The following is an 18,697-nucleotide window of genomic DNA, read 5'->3' on the forward strand; positions in this document are numbered from 1 at the left end:
GGCCTGGTAGGGTAAAGTACACGGCATATTCCAGAAGGCAAAGTCTGTTACCTGTTATTGCTGGAGTATTGGGAAGTATAAGGGGTTGGGAGAAAATGAAACTGGAAGGTAGGGTGAGACCAAGTTTTAAAGTTTTTGTGTGATGGAGAGCTTGAGTTTCATCCTCTAGGTTAGGGAGAACCATTAAAGGCTGTCGCAGGAATGTGACATTGGCCAGATATACGTTTCAGAAAGATGATTTCTGGCCATAGTATGGTGGACAGGTAGAAGTTAAACCAGTTAAAAAGTGACTCCAAACCCAGGTGGGGCTTTTTTCTTTTTCTTTCCTTTTCTTCATATTCTTATCACAATCCAGTAGAGTAGTAAATAAATAGATTTGAAAATGATCTTTTGTCATTCATTTTTAAAGATAGGCTCTCAAGTGACACATGTATAAAAGTGACCTGTCTCAGGATGAGAGGAAACTACAGTGGTCCTTCAAGGTTTGTAAAAAAGACAGTTTGGTGTTTGAAATCCTCTCCTCCTCCTTTTTAGACTCTCAAAGCCATTTGAAGCACCACTGTCTGGATTTGTGGCCTGATTCTCACTGTGTCCTGCTTCCACTTACTGTGGTTCGGCTGCTAAAAAAGACTTCAGGTCGTTTGGATCTTTGTAGTTCTGTATTAAGGATGGACTCTTTGGATAAAAATAAAGCTGAAGGTGCTTCGTGATAGACATGTGTCATTAATAGAATCAGAAGACACAAGAGGCTTCCTGGGTTTAAACTGTTTTTGTGCAGATTACATGAATTCTCAACCTTTTTCCCACCATAACACATGACCACCAACATTTATATGCCCAACCCACTTCCGTGGAACACCCACAATTTTGAAGAAACACAATTTTTTTCAAGGAAATAAAGCTCTGTAGGAATTCTTGATTACCATGATTATAATACTACATCAGACGTGTTTAATCACCGTAGACTGTGGCCTAAATAAGATACACTATAAGTTATTTTTAATTGACTTTTCCCCTTAAGAAAGCATGTTGAATGCAAATGGATGGTGTTATTATAGAAAAACTTTGAATCCATTCTTATTCTTAAAGTGAATTATTCAAAATCGCTGCCATGTCTATCAACACCTTCAACGGATCAAAAGACGCCCTGGTATCCTGATACCAGGATTGAGGATCAGTAAATTATTATATTGAATTAGTCTTTCTTTAAGATGAACTATTTACCTACCAGATGCTGTTGTTTATTCCCATTTATTTAGATGCTAGAATTAGTGTGTTGAAGTTATCATACATAGAGTTGGAAGTGCTTTTTTCTAAAACTTTCACTTCTTATAAGTAAAATCCGACTAAAAACAGAGACATGGAAGAGGAGCATCCCGGAAGACCACAGTCCTCTGTGGTAATAAGCGTGGCGCCTCTTTGTGGAAACAAGACGGTTCTTCATATGCCATGAATATCAATGGTTTCTAGAAACCAATTTGGATATTTGACTTAAACATCTTCTTTCTTTTTAAACCAAGGCCTCTTCCTTAGAGAGTAAATGAATCAAGTCCGAGATTCCTGCATGAGCCCTACACTGAAACAGGCTTCCCTTTTCTAGATATCACTCTTGTGAAGGGGCCTTGCAGACTTTGGTGCTCCAGCAGCATTTTTTGAGAGCTCCAGGTTTCTTCCTCTTGTATATTCTTTATCCTGTGTATCCTTTTATTACATTCTCTTTCTTTTTTTTTAAATTATTTATTTATTTATTTATTTATTTATTTTTGGCTGTGTTGGGTCTTCGTTTCTGTGCAAGGGCTTTCTCTAGTTGTGGCGAGCGGGGGCCACTCTTCATCGCGGCGCGCGGGCCTCTCACTGTCGCGGCCTCTCTTGTTGTGGAGCACAAGCTCCAGACGCGCAGGCTCAGTAGTTGTGGCTCACGGGCCTAGTTGCTCTGCGGCATGTGGGATCTTCCCAGACCAGGGCTCGAACCCGTGTCCCCTGCATGGGCAGGCAGATTCTCAACCACTGCGCCACCAGGGAAGCCCTTTCTTTCATTTTTGTTCTGCATATCTGTTGATCTCTTGAATTTCACAGAGACCTGCCCTAGAAAGCAATTCCATAGGTTAGTCAGCCAGTACCTTACAAAGTAAACAAGAAATACAGGATCCTAAAATAATTTTTTGACATCAAGTATTAGAATAGCCACACATCATGTCTGTTTCTTCTTCCATATTTAAATGGAGTCTCTCATGGGCGAGTGAGGTGGGAAGACTGTATCTTTCCTCAGGTACTTCTGAGTGTGTCTCCTCAGCTGAAGCTCAGGGTGGTGGAAAGTGCATGGGCTTTTCCAGCTGAGCAACCTTCAGCAACTCCCATAATTTCAGTAAGCCTTTTTTCTAGTCTGTAAAGTGAAGATGATATTAATACAGACCTCACAGGGATGCTGTGGAGCTCAAATGAGATGTGAAAATGCTTGATAAAATGCAGATTAAAACTTGTTAGGTTTTTTAAACCATTTTTTATTAAAACATATTAGTTTTAATCATTTTGTACATCAGTTATCTGCTTTTTTTCGTAGTACTTCTGCCCTAGAACCTCTCATGAATTTTCTGTATCCTCAGTATAACAAGTTTCTTCCACAGATTGGTCTGTTACCTGGATTAACAGATTTTTTTAAAGACCTTAAAACATTGGAGGGGAAACCAGAGTCCATGAAGGTCTCCTGAATATTGTCTCCTGCACTGGTTTGCTGACCACAAACGTGTGATTTCTACCATTTTCTGACGTCCTTCTGCCTAGCTCCAGCTGCACTTGTTTTGTTTCTTGGCCTCTTTTGTCACAGCTCGTTGAAGAACCTGGTTAAGTACTTTGTGTCCAACCCCTTCCTTTCATCTGCTATCCAACTTATTTCTCCATGAAATTAGAGCTGTTTGTTTGAGTGGCTTCTGTGTCTTTGAAACGTTTAGATCCTAAGTCTATTATTATTAATGGCTTAGAATTTTTCACCTTATATGTGTTGGTCTACATTCCTTAATAAGTGAAGCACAAAGACAGAAAACTGTGAGGATTAAGTGTAAACTCAAGTAGATATTGAATGGAACCACAGCAGTTTAAGACTTATGTAAGCCTGTCCCAAGGGACTAATGAAGGAAGAGTCATTGAAACCATTTTCCCTGTTATCATCATGTGTAGAAGATGAACACTTCTTGCCAGACACCTCAGTCATTTATTGACTGGTTCCTAAACATTGAGAAAAAAGGCAAAAAATAACCCAGAAATGCAAGAAGCTGAGGAAAAACAGTAACGAACTTATTGAAGAAGGACTCAGAAACCAAATACAAAGGAGAGGATTTAACAAACTGATGGGGGATCAGCAACCACTGGACAGGAGAATACTACACCACCCACCCTACCTGCAATACCCCCTTTCATTTTGTCCATTTGAGGCATTGTGAAGCGTATGTTTGTCATTGTGTAAATGCACACACACACACCAGTGATCTGTGAGTGAACTGAAATCACAAATGGAACTTGACCATTCCCGGCCTTCAAATATTAGATTTTCTCCAACCTCATCCACCCAACACCCCAGGTCCTACATCACAGGTAGTTTAGTGAAAGAAACTGGTAAACTTAACCCTGCCTGAAATTCACCCCTGGTAACTGTCAGTCTGTGGGTTGGAGTTGGTTTGGTCTCCTTTTTCAAACAATTGAAAAGAACTTGAATTAGAAGGAAAGGGGAGGATAGGAGAAGTCCACAATTTCGGGAGGGGAAAGCGTTGAACAAAAGATGGGCTCTTTTAATCATTGATTTTCATTTCAGGTTGGTTGAGCAAGAGACCAAACCAGCTACCTAGAATGAAAGTTTGTGGGCACTGGTTTTTTTCTGCAGGAGCTGCAACCTTTTTGCAGTAGAACTTGTGTGGCCTCTTAAGCTGTTAGCGTTGTGCTGTGGTGTTGCCGACTGACTTCTCCAGTTCCCTTTTCTCAGTGGGCTAGAATGCAGCTGGTTCAATAGGCCGTGACTCACATAAGCTCCCGTGTCTTTTTTTTTTTTTTTTTTTTTTTTGCGGTACGCGGGCCTCTCACTGTTGTGGCCTCTCCCGTTGCGGAGCACAGGCTCCGGACACGCAGGCTCAGTGGCCATGGCTCATGGGCCCAGCCACTCCGCGGCATGTGGGATCTTCCCGGACCGGGGCACGAACCCGTGTCCCCTGCATCGGCAGGCGGGCTCTCAACCACTGTGCCACCAGGGAAGCCCCCGTGTCTTTTTTATTGACTGCTTTATGGAAATGTACCACACTCCAAAGGGTCCGCATTGTTGTTGCTGTGGGTGGCTGACTGAGGAGTCACGTTTAGTGCTGAGAGATGGACCCCTACTCTGTTGTTTTTTTACTGCAGAGCTGGTATGGGTGGGATACAGGGTTTAAAGGAATCTGGATGAGGAGAAAAAGATGTCTAAGAATTTCTTTTATCTTCATCTGCCGTGAAAGTTGGGTGGCCATCTCTTGTGGATAACACTCTTCTCGATCTTATGTTTGTGGCCCTACATCCTTCAGCTAAGTGAATCTTTCCTTTATACGGGCTATTCTGAGACATTTAGTTAAGTGCAATGGTAGAGAGAGATTATGACACTAATGTAATTCTGTTTTGTGCTGATATGATGTGATACACCCTTAGGTTTATCCAAAGGGCCATTTATTCCCAATAAATCATTTCTATTTTTTTTTCATTAAGGTGGTGATATCTTTTTTCAGGTGATGGACAAAAAGCCTCGATTTTTTAAAAAATTGTATGCTTAAATATAAATATTTTTGCCTTAAAATAGCTACTCATGCAATTGTTTGTAACTTCTTCCTATTTTTATTATCATCCTGCAAAACATTTACACACCTTCTATTACATGTTAAGTAGCTCTGCAGATCGGTTCACTTGCCAGTAGATGTGAATTCAGGCATACAAGACTCCTCCTGCCTCATCACACAGGACTGTGGCTTACGTGTGCATCCTCAGGACCACCAGTTCTTGATCAGTGGGACCCTAAGCTGACACTGAAAGAGGAGAGAGCTTGATTGCCACAGTGGCTTCCCATCTTGGACTGGGATAGATCTGGATCCCATGTGGGTTTATCTGATAGATCATGGAGGTAATGAGATTGCACTCAGAGTCAACTTTACATTGAGAACAATTCTGTTATTGTACTCACCACAGAGTGCCTTAGACATAGAAGACAATCAACAGAATAAAAATTGATTTGATCTAATTGTTTTTCCATAGCCATTCCAAACTTCACCTATAATCCCATTTTTTCCACTGCCCATAAGGGAATCCAGGCAAGAGAGTTCATCAATACAGATTCCCTCTAATAAAAAAGCAAAATAACACACCTTACAAAAACACAGCATATAAAATACTGTATTTCCAGCTCTCTTACCCTTCAGAATCTTGTTGGTAAAATGACCAAGAGAAGAAATTCAGTAACTCATTCAGTGCTCAATTTTAGCAAACCAAATGTGACTTTTGGGGTGAGAAGGTGGTGATGGTGCTGTCCCTAGTCTCTTAAAATTAGTGACTTGGAATTCAAACATTTCTGCTGCATTATGTCTTTGTTTTCTTGGTGGTGGCATTCTTGGGTTTCAGTTGGTGGGGAGAGAAAAGCCTCATGCTGATAATGTACTGAAAGTAAATGAAATTAAATAAGCGAAGCAGTGCTCACCACTACTTCCTTCCCCCCTGGGTAATTCAATTCAAGCTCTCTCTCTGATGGCAACTCACAGGGACTGTCTCTGTCACCCCGCTGGGGCCTGGAGTCTTAACATCTAAATAAAAGTTTCACTCGAGCATTTTTTATGCTCCTGCCAGCAGGATCAGTGAGCTGGCGTGGGCACATTAATGTAATATTCATACTCACAGACTCTCCCCGCACACAAGGCAATGTCTTCCCATTTTCATAATTATAGATGTTCCATAAAATGGCGTTTAGATTTGCATTAAAAAAGGAGGTTTGAATTCTAATAGAACGTTTAACATGTCTTTTAAGATTCAGACTCGGGGCATCTTTAACAAGAAACTGTGTCTCTAAGTTTAACAAGACCTTAAAAAAGGGAAAAAATGGTGGGAAGAAAAGATGGAAACTCCAGGCTTAGGGATCCTGTTTTTCTTATCCCCTGTGTCTTTCATTTCATTTTTAGGCCTCTAGGAGCAATTTTTTGACAGCGCTGCAGAGAGGATGGGCTCTCCTTCAAAGGGCCTTCTCAGCCACACTGGGTCCTCACCCTCAGTACGATCTGCTTCTCTGTTTTCTTGGAGAGCATTTTCAAAGAGATATTAGAATTTTCAGAGGAGTGGGAGAAATGAAAGAATCCTAGACAAATGAACTTTCCTTTGCTGCTCTTCATCTCATGCGTGCACCCTGAGACCCATCTGGGAGGATTTATAGCAGCCACAGAGTTTGCTAACTGTAAAACACACAAATGAAAACAGTCCATGAACAAGGAAGTTGACAATAAGGACAAATATAGGATATAGAATCAGGCACTTAAACACCTAAAAAAGAAACTCTTCTGATCTATATTTTTAAAACTAAGCTTGAAACAGAAGCAAAAAGTACTTTTAGTTGCATTTTAAATCATCTTAGAATGTTATTTTTAAACAAAAAGTATTCAAAGCATTGAACAAAGTGCCAACGCACAGCTACGACTGAATATTAGTTATTGTAGATGTTAAGAAAACAATTGTGTGATTGAAAAAAATGACTCCACCCAAGAGTCTCAAGATACTGTATAGGTGACCCAGTTGATTCATATACATTGTGCCTTAATTTAGTTTATATTTTGTTTGCTTTCTAAATTTTTTAAGGCAAACCAAAAGAGATTTGGGTTTGGGGACCAAAGAGAATAAAAATAGGATTATGCTAACCCACTCCCTTCATTTCTCCTAATTAAGAAATATAGAGTTATATGTTTTCATTGTTTTTGTTGTTGTTCCTGTTTCATTTTATTTTATTTTATTTTTTTAATGTTGGGGGTAGGAGTTTTAATTAATTAATTTATTTTTGCTGTGTTGGGTCTTCGTTTCTGTGCGAGGGTTTTCTCTAGTCGCGGCAAGCGGGGGCCACTCTTCATCGCGGTGCGTGGGCCTCTCACTGTCACGGCCTCTCTTGTTGCGGAGCACAGGCTCTGGACGCGCAGGCTCAGTAGTTGTGGCTCACGGGCCTAGTTGCTCCGCAGCATGTGGGATCCTCCCAGACCAGGGCTCAAACCTGTGTCCCCTGCATTAGCAGGCAGATTCTCAACCACTGTGCCACCAGGGAAGCCCTCATTTTATATTTTTGAGGAGTAAATTCCTGCCTCATTGTCTCTGTCCTTTGCCCCTCCCTTCTGTAAAATAAGTATAAACCCCAGTGGTGGAAGATAGATTAGGATCTTGACTGCTCAATAAATTTGTACCTAACAAGGCTAATTGAAAGCCAGGAATGTTAGCAGCATACAGTTAAAGGCTGATGTCAGATCCAGGTCTTCTCTGTGTAAAGGCTTCTACCATCCCTAGGCTCTTACCATTACTTTGACAAAACCAGAATTTGGCAGCTATTGCCAGGTTCAGCTATGCAGAGCCTTTCTTTGTGCGAACTTAATAAAAATTATGTTCACTAAGGTGGCTTTCTGTTTGTTAGAAAAAGATGTGTGTTTAGTTAAGCAAATTCTTAATTTTTTGGAGTCCTTTTCTTGCCAATCAGTACATGCTTAGGCTACCTCCCCTTGTACAAACTAATGTTATGTTTAGATAATTTTAAGCAATTTTAGCATTAGATATAATTAGGAAGAAAAAGAAAATTTACTTCCCCCCCAGTCATCTAGAAATTGTTTTATTTTGTGCCATAGATAAGCAATAGCCCATCTGCACCCCTTCATTAATGTAGATTATCTCAAGTAGCCCAAATACATGAAAATTCTGTCAGATTTCAACAAAATATTTTGCTCTTGTTCCTTTTAGGAATGGAAGACATCACAAGAGGAGCTCAAGAGCTTGATAATATCATCAAGCAAGGATACTTAGAGAAGAAAAGCAAAGGTACTGATTAGACTCTCCGATCTCAGAACATTCCAGGAAGGGAAGGGAAATGAGGAAAGAGAGGGCTAGCATAAGGGGTACCTTCTCTATGCCCAGTACTGTACTAGGCAGGGGTAAGGCAAAAGGAAGGGAAGAAAAGAAAAGAAGTCTGGTGTTTGTGTGTAGGCTGAAGAGAGATGGCCCCAAACCTTCACTTCATCAGGATAGGGATTGGTTCTGCCTTGCTCACCTGGTACACGACAGGTGCTTAATAAATACTTGTCGAATGAATAAATGAATGACTATTTTTGTTCTCATCTCTCGGTGCGCTCCCATAAAGAGTGAAACTGTTGCTGTGAGTGTAAGTTTTATATCATATGTGAAGCAGCCCACTTTCAAGTGTTAGACAAGCCCCAGTCTTCAGCTTTCACTCTTTAATTAGAACAGGTTCTAGGAGGATTGGAATACCAGGTTTAACACTCAGGCAAATTGGCTTAGCACAAAGGAAGCCTTGCTCATGCCCATGGCCTGGAGTGTCATTTTGGTTTGCTGAAAGACAACACATAGAGATCTCATGGAGAATTTTATAACTACAGGATGAGATTAGAACCTGAAAGATATAAAGGAAAAGTAGAGAAACAGCTGGGATCAGAGCAGGCAAACCTGTTTAGAACGTGGACCTGTAACTGCACGCTGTGTCAACGTGGGATAACCTGTGGGAGTGAAAGGGAGGGCTTTACAGTCCATTAACCTCGGAAGTAAAACAATAACACACTGGACTGGGTGTTGTTGGATTTTACGGACTCTTCAGTGATTGTAGTTACCTGAATTTATGTCCCTTACTGCTGTTCTGTTTAGATCATAGTTTCTTTGGATCAGAGTGGCAGAAGCGGTGGTGTGTTGTCAGCAGAGGCCTCTTCTACTATTATGCTAATGAGAAAAGTAAGTGTTCTTCATTTGCACAGCAGCATCTCACTCCTGGATGCAAGCGCTTCGTAAATTCTCAAGCACTTAGATCTCAACTTAGCAGTCCTTGACTAACACCCATAAAGGGATATGCTTGGGAAAGAAATAAGCCTGGGTAAATAATGCCTTGCTCATCACCAAAAACTCAGATGCCAATTTAGAAATTACAGCCCCTTTAAACACTAGGATAGTGTGGCCAGCATATTAAAAGGTTACCTTTCATTATGACTAATAACGCATTACCAAGGTTGAATACCTTGGCATTTAAAAAACAGAACCTCTGGGACTTCCCTGGTGGTGCAGTGGTTAAGAATCCACCTGCCAATGCAGGGGACACGGGTTCGAGCCCTGGTCCGGGAGGATCCCACATGCCGTGGAGCAACAAAGCCCGTGCGCCACAGCTACTGAAGCCCGTGCGCCTAGAGCCCCGTGCTCCGCAGCAAGAGAAGCCACCACAATGAGAAGCCCGCACACCGCAACGAAGAGTAGCCCCCACTCGCTGCAACTAGAGAAAGCCCACACGCAGCAATGAAGACCCACCGCAGCCAAAAATAAAATATAAATAAATAAATAAATTTTTAAAAAAAGAACCTCAAACACTTTATAGGCATTAATAATATAGTTAAAATATTGAAAAAAATTAATTCTGAGAAGGATTTTAGCAGCTTACCAATGGCCCAGAAATAGAACCTTTGAGTCCAAACTCTCTAAGAGCAGGCTCCAAACTTTATCCTACTGGGTTCTGGGACGTAATCCAGTGGACATGCCTAGAGCCAGGGAGTGCTGAGACCCACATGGTTGCTGTCCCCTAGAGACACCCTTCAGCCAGACGGCAGCAGCTGCGAAGTGTTGACTCAAGCCAGAGGCAGCTTCTTAATGAGCCACCACTGACTCAGTCAAGCACAGCACTCAGGAGCCATCCCTAAAAGACCCCCCATCCATGCTTAACACAGTTGCTTAGTTCGTGAGAAGGAATTGAGGATATAAGCACAAACTGGAGGCAGCAACAAATAAATACAAGCTAAAAGTTGTTATCGTAGGTGAATGCAAACTTTCAAATAGGAGATCCCCTCCTACAGGGTTAGACTGACCCAGGAGTAATTCTACAAAACAAGAGGGAGATAAAGTAAAGTAGCAATTCTTGTGGGGGCTTTCTTTGTGCTCCACCACCTTCTTACTGAGGCGTGATCCAAAGTAAATCCTTTATTGTCCTTCCAATAATTTTCTGTTTCTCCTCTCTTCCTTCTTCCCCGGACTTATTCCTCTCCCAAAGCCTGGATATCCAGTCAAGGGGATAATCAGATACCTACACATTTGCCTTTGGACTTCCTGCACTTTGGGGACTAAGGTAGCAGAAAGAATAGCTTTGCTCAGTGACATGGAATCCTTAAGATTTGCTCTTGGACTTCAAGGCAGTTACCTCACTCTGCCTCTCTGCCTGCAACAGGTATCACTGACCTTCATCTTGGGTTCACCATCACAATTCATCAGAACCTTTCCCATATAGGGGTTAAGTGTGAAGCCCTACTTGGAAATGATAGCAGCATAGCTCAAAACCTGAGTAACAAGCCCCCTGTATCCTTCCAAGCCCCAGCCCACTCTCAAATCCAGCAACTATAATTTCTCCCCTGAATTCTAGGCATACAAGCCAACCAGGTTTTATTTTCTTATTTTAAACCTTCAAACTAATATAACATATATGTCCGTGTAAAAATGTTCATTTCCCTTGCATTTAAATACTTGGTTGGCATCTCTGGATATAAAACTAGGTATCAACGTTCATTCGTTCTGAATCCTTCCTACTCAAGGTGAGGAGGGAGAGCAAGAGCGAGAGGCTTGGAGACTTTTATTGACCATTATGCCGTCAGAGTGAAATAAAATCTGGTGACCAAAGAAACAACAAAACATTTTAGTGGCCAGTTAGAACAAGGAGAGATACTTTAACAAAAAAGATTCTGGTGTCAAAAAGCACTGTTGCATGGCTCCCTTCTCGCCAGTTACTTCTTATTGTGCCCAAGACATTTTCTTAGTAAGTATAGAGTGTTTGTGTATTTCTTTTAGCTCAACCAGGTGAGGACAGATTCTTTTTCTTTTCTTTTAATATTTTTTTCCCACTGCCATCCCTCTTATCACCATCTGCAAAAAGCAACTCATTCCACGTGACACAGGACAGAAAGCATCACCCAGACACGGGGGTTCCATTCTTCTACCTGTTCTGCCTGAACCACACCATGAGGACACAGAATCTTTGGGAACCAACCCCTCTTTTTCTGTTTCTAATATTTTATTTTTTAAAAAAGAGAATGACAGGCAGAGTAGTCTCTCCTTTCACTCACTTAGGGTCCTTCTCCTTTTATCTCCTTCCTTATCATCTAATGATACTCAGCAGTACTCTGCTACTTCCCAATTTGGCCTTTTGCAAGAGGGATAAAATACTGAGTTTTAATTATTCTCCCTCCAGCATAAATTCCCACCTGACCAGCAGGAGGGGAGAACACTGTAGCCCACGTGCTACCTAGGGCATAGGAGGAGAGCCTGGGAACTTACAACGCCCCCTTGCGCTGCTGTTCCTCCCCTCAAATGTGTTCTGCTGGCCCTGATGATAATGTTTCAGTTCTGTAATAGCCTTCAAGAGCCTCACGTTTTCGGCCACACTGTCCCTGCTGTAATAATTCCTTCTCTCTGTTATTATAGATCTCTTAACATTCTAATAAATTCTCTGTCTCTGTTGTACTCTTTTGGCTAAGTAACCTTTCACGTTGTATTTCCCTCGCTTGGCAGTGATATCTGCCTTGCTGTCACGGTAGCCTCTTCTTAAGCTTCCGTAATAACCTCTCCTTGACTATTGTGGTTCCTCAGGGATGTAACAGCTGTTTCTGTGCTTTTATTTTACATCCAGAGAAGATGCCCTCCCTTGGCAGTTGCATCTCTCTGGAGATACAGGGAGCTTTCCTGTCTTGCAGGCAAGCAGCCCAAAGGGACCTTTCTCATTAAGGGCTACAGTGTACGGATGGCCCCCTACCTGCGAAAAGATGCCAAGAAAGAATCCTGCTTTGAGCTGACCTCCCAGGATAGGCGCAGCTATGAGGTAGGATGAGCTGAGGCGATGGAGATCCTCATTCGTGTTGCAGTTTCGTTCCATGTTGCATGTGAGTGGTGGTTGCTGTGCTGGGCTCCATCTTTTCTTTGTTACCTCTCGTTTCTTACCAAGACCTTCTCTCTTGACACGTCCTCACCTTTGCTATGTCGTGCCCACCCTCCTGTTTCCACTTTTATCCTAGATACTGCCTTTGCTTGGCTTCCGTCTCTTCATCCCTCCCCTTCTCATCTCACTCTGTAGGTGAGAATCTTGTCTATTGCAGCACACAATCTAATTCTTTATTCAGAGTCTCTAATTTCATGGCTTTAATTCCCACTCTCTTTGTTTTTCAACTGCTTATCTTCACTTCCTTCCTTGAAATCCAGAAAAAGAGAAATCTGACTATAGAGTGAAAAATAATTCATTTCCCCATATTCATCTTGCTATCCAATATGATCTTCCTGTGTGTAGATGCATTGCATATCTCTGGAAGGATCTCTCAGATACTGGTAGCAATGATTACTGAGTAGTAATAGTGACAACTGAGGAACTAGAGGACCTGAGCGGGGGTGAGAAAGACATTCTTCACGGTGTTCATTTTTATGTATTCTGATATAATATAAAAGGGAATATAATAGGTAATGCATTATAAAATTAATTAAGGCAACAAAAAATGTCTGACTATGGGAGTATAGTGATGTCCACCAAAAATATACCTTTACATGTGTGTATGTAGGTACACATATTGTTTCCTCCTTGTTGGTTATTTTTATCACAGTTTTACTAAAACAATTAAGAAAAACTTTAGCTAACTCAAGAAAAAGAGAAAAGCCATGCTACGGTTAATATTGAGTAACCCTTTGACTCTTCAAGTTTTTCTCAGCACTCATTCTTTTATGTTTCTACAGTATCATAACCCTTATTTTGATAAGATGACCTAGGTCTTAATTATGTAATTTCAAAAAAAATTTTAAGTTAAACTTTTCTATAGAGTCTTTTGTAGATGTATCTAAGTTATTTTTAGTATTAAGTTCTTATTTGATTCACCCAGATCCAGATAAAAATTTATATGATAAGTCTAAAGCAATTTCCCTAGGCATTTTTTATAGAAATGTGTTCTTAAGAAATCAAGAATGACAATATCTATTAATAAGTTTTAAACAGGAATCTAGGTTTCTTTTTTTTAACATCTTTATTGGAGTAAAATTGCTTTACAATGTTATGTTAGTTTCTGCTGTATAACAAAGTGAATCAGCTATATGTATACATATATCCTCATATCCCTTCCCTCTTGTGTCTCCCTCCCTCCCACCCTCCCTATCCCACCCCTCTAGGTGGTCACAAAGCACCGAGCTGATCTCCCTGTGCTATGTAGCTGCTTCCCACTAGCTACCTATTTTACCTTTGGTAGTGTATATATGTCCATGCCACTCTCTCACTTCGTCCCAGCTTACCCTTCCCCCTCCCCATGTCCTCAAGTCCATTCTCTATGTCTGCGTCTTTATTCCTGTCCTGCCCCTAGGTTCTTCATGACCTTTTTTTTTCTTTTTTAGAGTCCATATATATGTATTAGCATACGGTATTTGTTTTTCTCTTTCTGACTTACTCCACTCTGTATGACAGACTCTAGGTCCATCTACCTCACTACAAATAACTCAATGTCGTTTCTTTTTACGGCTGAGTAATATTCCATTGTATATATGTGCCACATCTTCTTTATCCATTCCTCTGTCGATGGACACCTAGGTTGCTTCCCTGTCCTGGCTATTGTAAATAGAGCTGCAATGAACATTGTGGTACATGACTCTTCTTGAATTATGGTTTTCTCAGGATATATGCCCCGTGGTGGGATTGCTGGGTCACATGGTAGTTTTAGTTTTAGTTTTTTAAGGAATCTCCATATTGTTCTCCACAGTGGCTATATCAGTTTACAAGGAAACTAGGTTTCTTATATAGTACATGTCTTTATCTTACCCTAATAGCCAGATAATAAAAATGTTTTTCAGGAACAGTCATTTCAAGTTGATTCATTCAAAATAAAAAATTACTAAAGCTTGATGCTTGCCTGGCCTGTTTTGTGAATCAGAATGTAGAGTTTGTTTACTTCTTCTTTTCTTTGGCCCATTGATTCCAAGTCATTACCATGGTCTGTGCATTCTTCCTCTATAATATCCTTTGGATCTTTCCCCTCTGATTTACTCCTACAGCCATCACAGTAGTTAAGTTCCTATCACTTCACCCAGAGGACTAGTTAAGTAACCTTCTAGTTGTTCTTCTGTCTCTAATTTCCTCCTATTTCAGTCTCTCCTACTCATAACTATTGAAAGAATCTCCCACTCCTTTTGCTAGAATTTACAGTGGCTTCCTACTGCCTACATTTTAAGTCTGAATTCCTAATACTCAGAGCCCTTTCATCAACTCTTCTCTGATCCTCCATCTTCATCTGTTACTGTTCTCCAGTCAAGCTGATCTGCCTACCTTCCCTATACATCATGGTCTCGTTTCTAATCTTTGGCAGCTGGTTCTCCCTACCTGAAACGTCCAGTTCCCTCCACCAGTTTCCACCAACTCTTTTTAAAAATCCAACCAAAACAGTATTCCTTCAGCACGCCTCCCTGGCTTACCATAGGCAACGATAAGTGTTCCGTGTCTTCTCTCAACTTCCAGCTGTTCTCAGATGCACTTACTTTGTCGTGTTCCCATGTCGAGGGCGTACGCTGTCTCCAAAACTGATGCATTGATCTGAAGTCAGGAATTTGGGTTTGCCTTTTGTTTCCTGCAAACTGTTCTCAATAAATGCCTGATGAATGAATGGGCAATCAAATGAATGAAGGCACATGAACATGAATCTGGATTCAAATCCAGCTGTCAACGTTGGGTATGCAAAATTGCCGAAGGAAAAAAATCACTTTGAGTGGGATTTTTATCTTTTTGCTAAATATTAAGCAGGCAGAGAATCCTGAGCTTTCAGCTTGACTCTGCAAGTCCACTCACAAGGTTCCTCCCCTTGAACCTCCCTAAAGGATTCACGGAAATTTTAGTGAAAGTGATAAATTAATTCACTAATTTTTCTCTAGTTTACAGCTTCTAATCCAGCCGAGGCCAGAGACTGGGTGGATCAAATAAGTTTCTTGTTAAAGGGTAAGTACTATTATTATAGAAGTAGTACTTGAGTGCATTTGCAGTTGAAGTTATATTGCATAAATATAATCCACAGGCTTCAATATATTTTCATCTGCCCATTCTCCCTATCATATCCCTCATATGGTAACAACAAATAGGAACATGGGTGAATCAGAAGGAAAAGAAACCATCAACCTGGAAATGACCTCTGATATCATTCTAGCTCATCCACCTAACTACAGGCAAATCTGTAATATTTGTAATCACCAGGAAAGAGAGGCTGAAAATCAGCTCAGCTCAATTCAGTGTCTCCTAACCCCTTACATTCTGGAAAGGAAATTCATGATACCAAAGTCATCTAGATGTGGTTTAGGGTCCAAAATCTTCTAGTTTTAGTCAGGTAGAAATCTGTACTCATCGAGGTGGCCTTCAAGGACATTGGACGTTAAAAACAAATTGCTATTTCCCAAGCCACAATCAAATGGTCCTTACTTTGGATGGGAAGAGTCCTGCCTGAAGATGTTAAATGACTGCTCTTAGAGTACCCTCTGCTGGCCAGCCTGTAGGCACAGCAGTGATAGTGGCCCAGGAAGCCTTGTCTGGGAGTGGCCTGGCAGGTAGAAGTAGCCAACCTTGAGCCTGTCACCTGGCATCAGATAACCCTCATGATGGTATACACACATCATGTCAGGACCCTGCCTCTGCAGAAAGGCAGAAACACCAACTTTGTACATGGCCCCAAGACCTAGGGAGAAGTACGTCAACCTAAAAACACCAAGCCTTTTCATCTCCGTTTTTTATTCTGCTATAAGATTTTATTGTGGATAAAAAGAAGAAAGCACCGGAGCTTTAATTACGATTGCCTGTTTTACTCAGTTTATGCCTTTGCTATCACAAGGACAAACTATTGCATCTACCAAGAGCATCACGTATAATAGACTAGAACTAGGCAAACATGAACATTGATGGCGAGACTACAGGGTACACTCTCATCTAGGTGCATTGGATTTATGCGTGTAATATACCCCTAAGTGTGTAAACTTCAATAAAACTCCAAGCAGCTTTATTGAGCTGTACCCCATGGTAGTTTCAGAATCCCACATTGAAGAAATTATTCATTCCATTTTATTTTAAAACAAACAAAATAATGGCATATGGTTTAAGCCACAAATGTGTCTTTGATCCCTTCCTCATATGAGGTGGCACCAGAATTCAGGTGAAAATAGTTGCAAAATCTTTATTAAAAGCGTAATCAAGCCGAACAGTTTTATTATGTTTTGAAATGAACATCGGATGTCTCTCTATCCTTTCCTTCCCCAGAGCACCCTGCCAGCTCTCGCCCATCCTGCAGAGGTCCCTCAGCAGGGTTGCAGAGAGCACTCTGTACTACACATCAGAGAATGAACCTTCCCAGTTCCCCATTAAAATAAAAAACCAATCTTCCTCTCCCGCCCTGTGCCCCCCAGTGCTGTAATGGCTCAACATCCTCTATGCGGTGACCCACTTTAAGGTCAGCCAGACTGTACAGTTGCAGAAGGGCATGGCAACCACATCGCTCAGCCGTTCCATTTGGTCTTGTATTACTGTTATATTTTTCCACATCCCACTTTCTCTTCCTCTTCCACTTTTGCCCACTCTTCTCTTTACAAGCAAACTTCTCTGAAATTCTGCAGTGAGATCATGGGGGAGATGAGCGTGTGATAGCTCAGGTATCCTACAGCAGCCACCATAGTTCCCAGGCTCTGTGTGCATCCAGAGAACCCAGGGCATCACTCATCCTTCCAGTTTTCCACTTGACAAGCAGCGCGAGGCACGCTGGCATTTCCTCTTATGGCCTATTTTCTTCCCTTCACCTCGTGTGCTCATTCACACACCCATACTTTTCAGGGCTGCTTCGTCCTGATCAAGTTTTATCGCAAGGAAGGATTTATGTTGATGGTTTAAACCTGACGCAGTGCTAGTCTGGCCTTTTCTGTAGATTTCCTGCCACCAAGGCCCGCACTAGAAATAACAGCACTTAACCTCGTGTTTCATTTTCTTTCGACATGTTTTATTCTCATCCCTCCTCCCTTCTCCCTCTTTCCTTCCCTGCCATATTCTTTTCTTTTTCTCCCTATCTTGATTCACTCTCATCTCTGCCCCAGCAGACCTGAGCTCCTTAACCATTCCATGTGAAGACGAGGAGGAAGAGGAGGAAGAAGGGGAGAAGGAGGAAGAGGAAGAGACATATGATGATATCGATGGTTTTGACTCCTCAAACTCTGGTTCCCAAAGCAGACCCATTATCTTGCATGGGAGTGTGGGGCTCAAAGAGCCCATGGAGGAGAAAGAAGAAGATATTTATGAAATCTTACCAGGTGAGAAATTTCATCTTCTAATTATCTTCCTCTAGTTTAGAAACTCTTGACCTGGTTGAAGAATATAACTTTGACAACTCCAGAGGAAGCCAAACCTCTGAAGGAGACACTGTAGGGAAGCTTCCGTGGAGCTTCTGTGACTCCCAGCACAGAAGCTCTCCCCTGCTCTGGGGGCAAGATGGATTGATCAGGGAGTGTCTTTCATCTCTGCATGTGAAGTAATTTATTACAAATGTCAACAGGTTAAAGAGTCAAGAATACTCATGTTGGTTTTCATTGGTTTACTGCGAGTTTCATCAGAATTCTCTCGTTTGAACTTATTTTCTGTGTAATTGTGAGGATAATGGAAAGTCACCTCAAATGATGAAGGATATAGACTGAAGAAATATAGATAAACGCTGACAAGCCTTTTCAGTAACACAGTAAAGCCCTGATAGAGCACAGCTCACCGTTGCCTAGCTTAGATATACCACGAATCAAATTGCATCTCTTGCTAATAAGCCTCACGTGTGCCCTCTGCCCACCATTACAGCAGGTCTACTGTACGTATTTCTTTTTTCACAAAGGCGTGATAACCGGCATCTCAAAAACTGTGTAGTCATCACTGCGCCCGCACAGCCACTTCCTGTGTGGGTAACAGCAGCTGTTGAACAGTGCAGAGCACAGTGGGGGTCAGACTGTGCAAAAAACAAAGCCTGAGCCTTTTAACTGTGAGCTAGTTAGACCATGGGAACGCTGAATCTTCAAGACCATTCAGAACATCGCTCCTGTGGAAATTTGCCCGGAGTTCAGTGCTCTGCTGAGAAATTCAAGTTAAGCCTTAATTTATGGCAATTTAAACCTCAGTCCCAGATGAACGTAGGAGCTAAGGTGAACAGAACATTCATGCCCCTGAAGACAGGGCTGTTTGCTAAAAGGCATTGTCAGTGAGCAACTGGCATTTCAAGGCTTCCTAAGAAGAGGGTCCAACCCTGTCAACGCCACATTCATCTCTCCCTTGGGGAGAAGCCATGTCATTGCTTCCTGGACTTCACCCACCCAGCCAGCCGACAAGGAGAGCCTGCTTCTTCTCCCAGCACTTCCAGCCTCCGCTAGTCCCAACTTCCCCAGCCTTTCTGTTGTGTTTTATTATGCAAATGAT

The 18,697-nt window shown here is 41.6% G+C and overlaps 1 protein-coding gene across 3 annotated transcripts in view; it reads left to right on the plus strand.

Moving 5' to 3' along the window:
- The window catches only part of SKAP1 (src kinase associated phosphoprotein 1), a 280,603-nt gene that overhangs the window by 223,734 nt on the left and 38,172 nt on the right, over positions 1 to 18,697 (plus strand). For 2 of the 3 annotated variants that reach the window (XR_014291940.1, XM_082604463.1), the window contains exons 5-9: positions 7,975 to 8,052; positions 8,890 to 8,973; positions 11,961 to 12,085; positions 15,154 to 15,217; positions 17,344 to 17,556. Coding sequence is in view for 2 of the 3 variants with exons in the window: in XM_082604463.1 (XP_082460589.1) it covers positions 7,975 to 8,052; positions 8,890 to 8,973; positions 11,961 to 12,085; positions 15,154 to 15,217; positions 17,344 to 17,556 (564 nt within the window). In the remaining variant the exon portion in view is untranslated. The remainder of the gene's footprint in view (positions 1 to 7,974; positions 8,053 to 8,889; positions 8,974 to 11,960; positions 12,086 to 15,153; positions 15,218 to 17,343; positions 17,557 to 18,697) is intronic. The other variant, XM_082604464.1, reaches the window with a different exon arrangement.

This window comes from Mesoplodon mirus (genome assembly GCF_964341445.2).
Source record: "Mesoplodon mirus genome assembly, chromosome: 18".
Lineage (NCBI taxonomy): Eukaryota > Metazoa > Chordata > Mammalia > Artiodactyla > Ziphiidae > Mesoplodon > Mesoplodon mirus.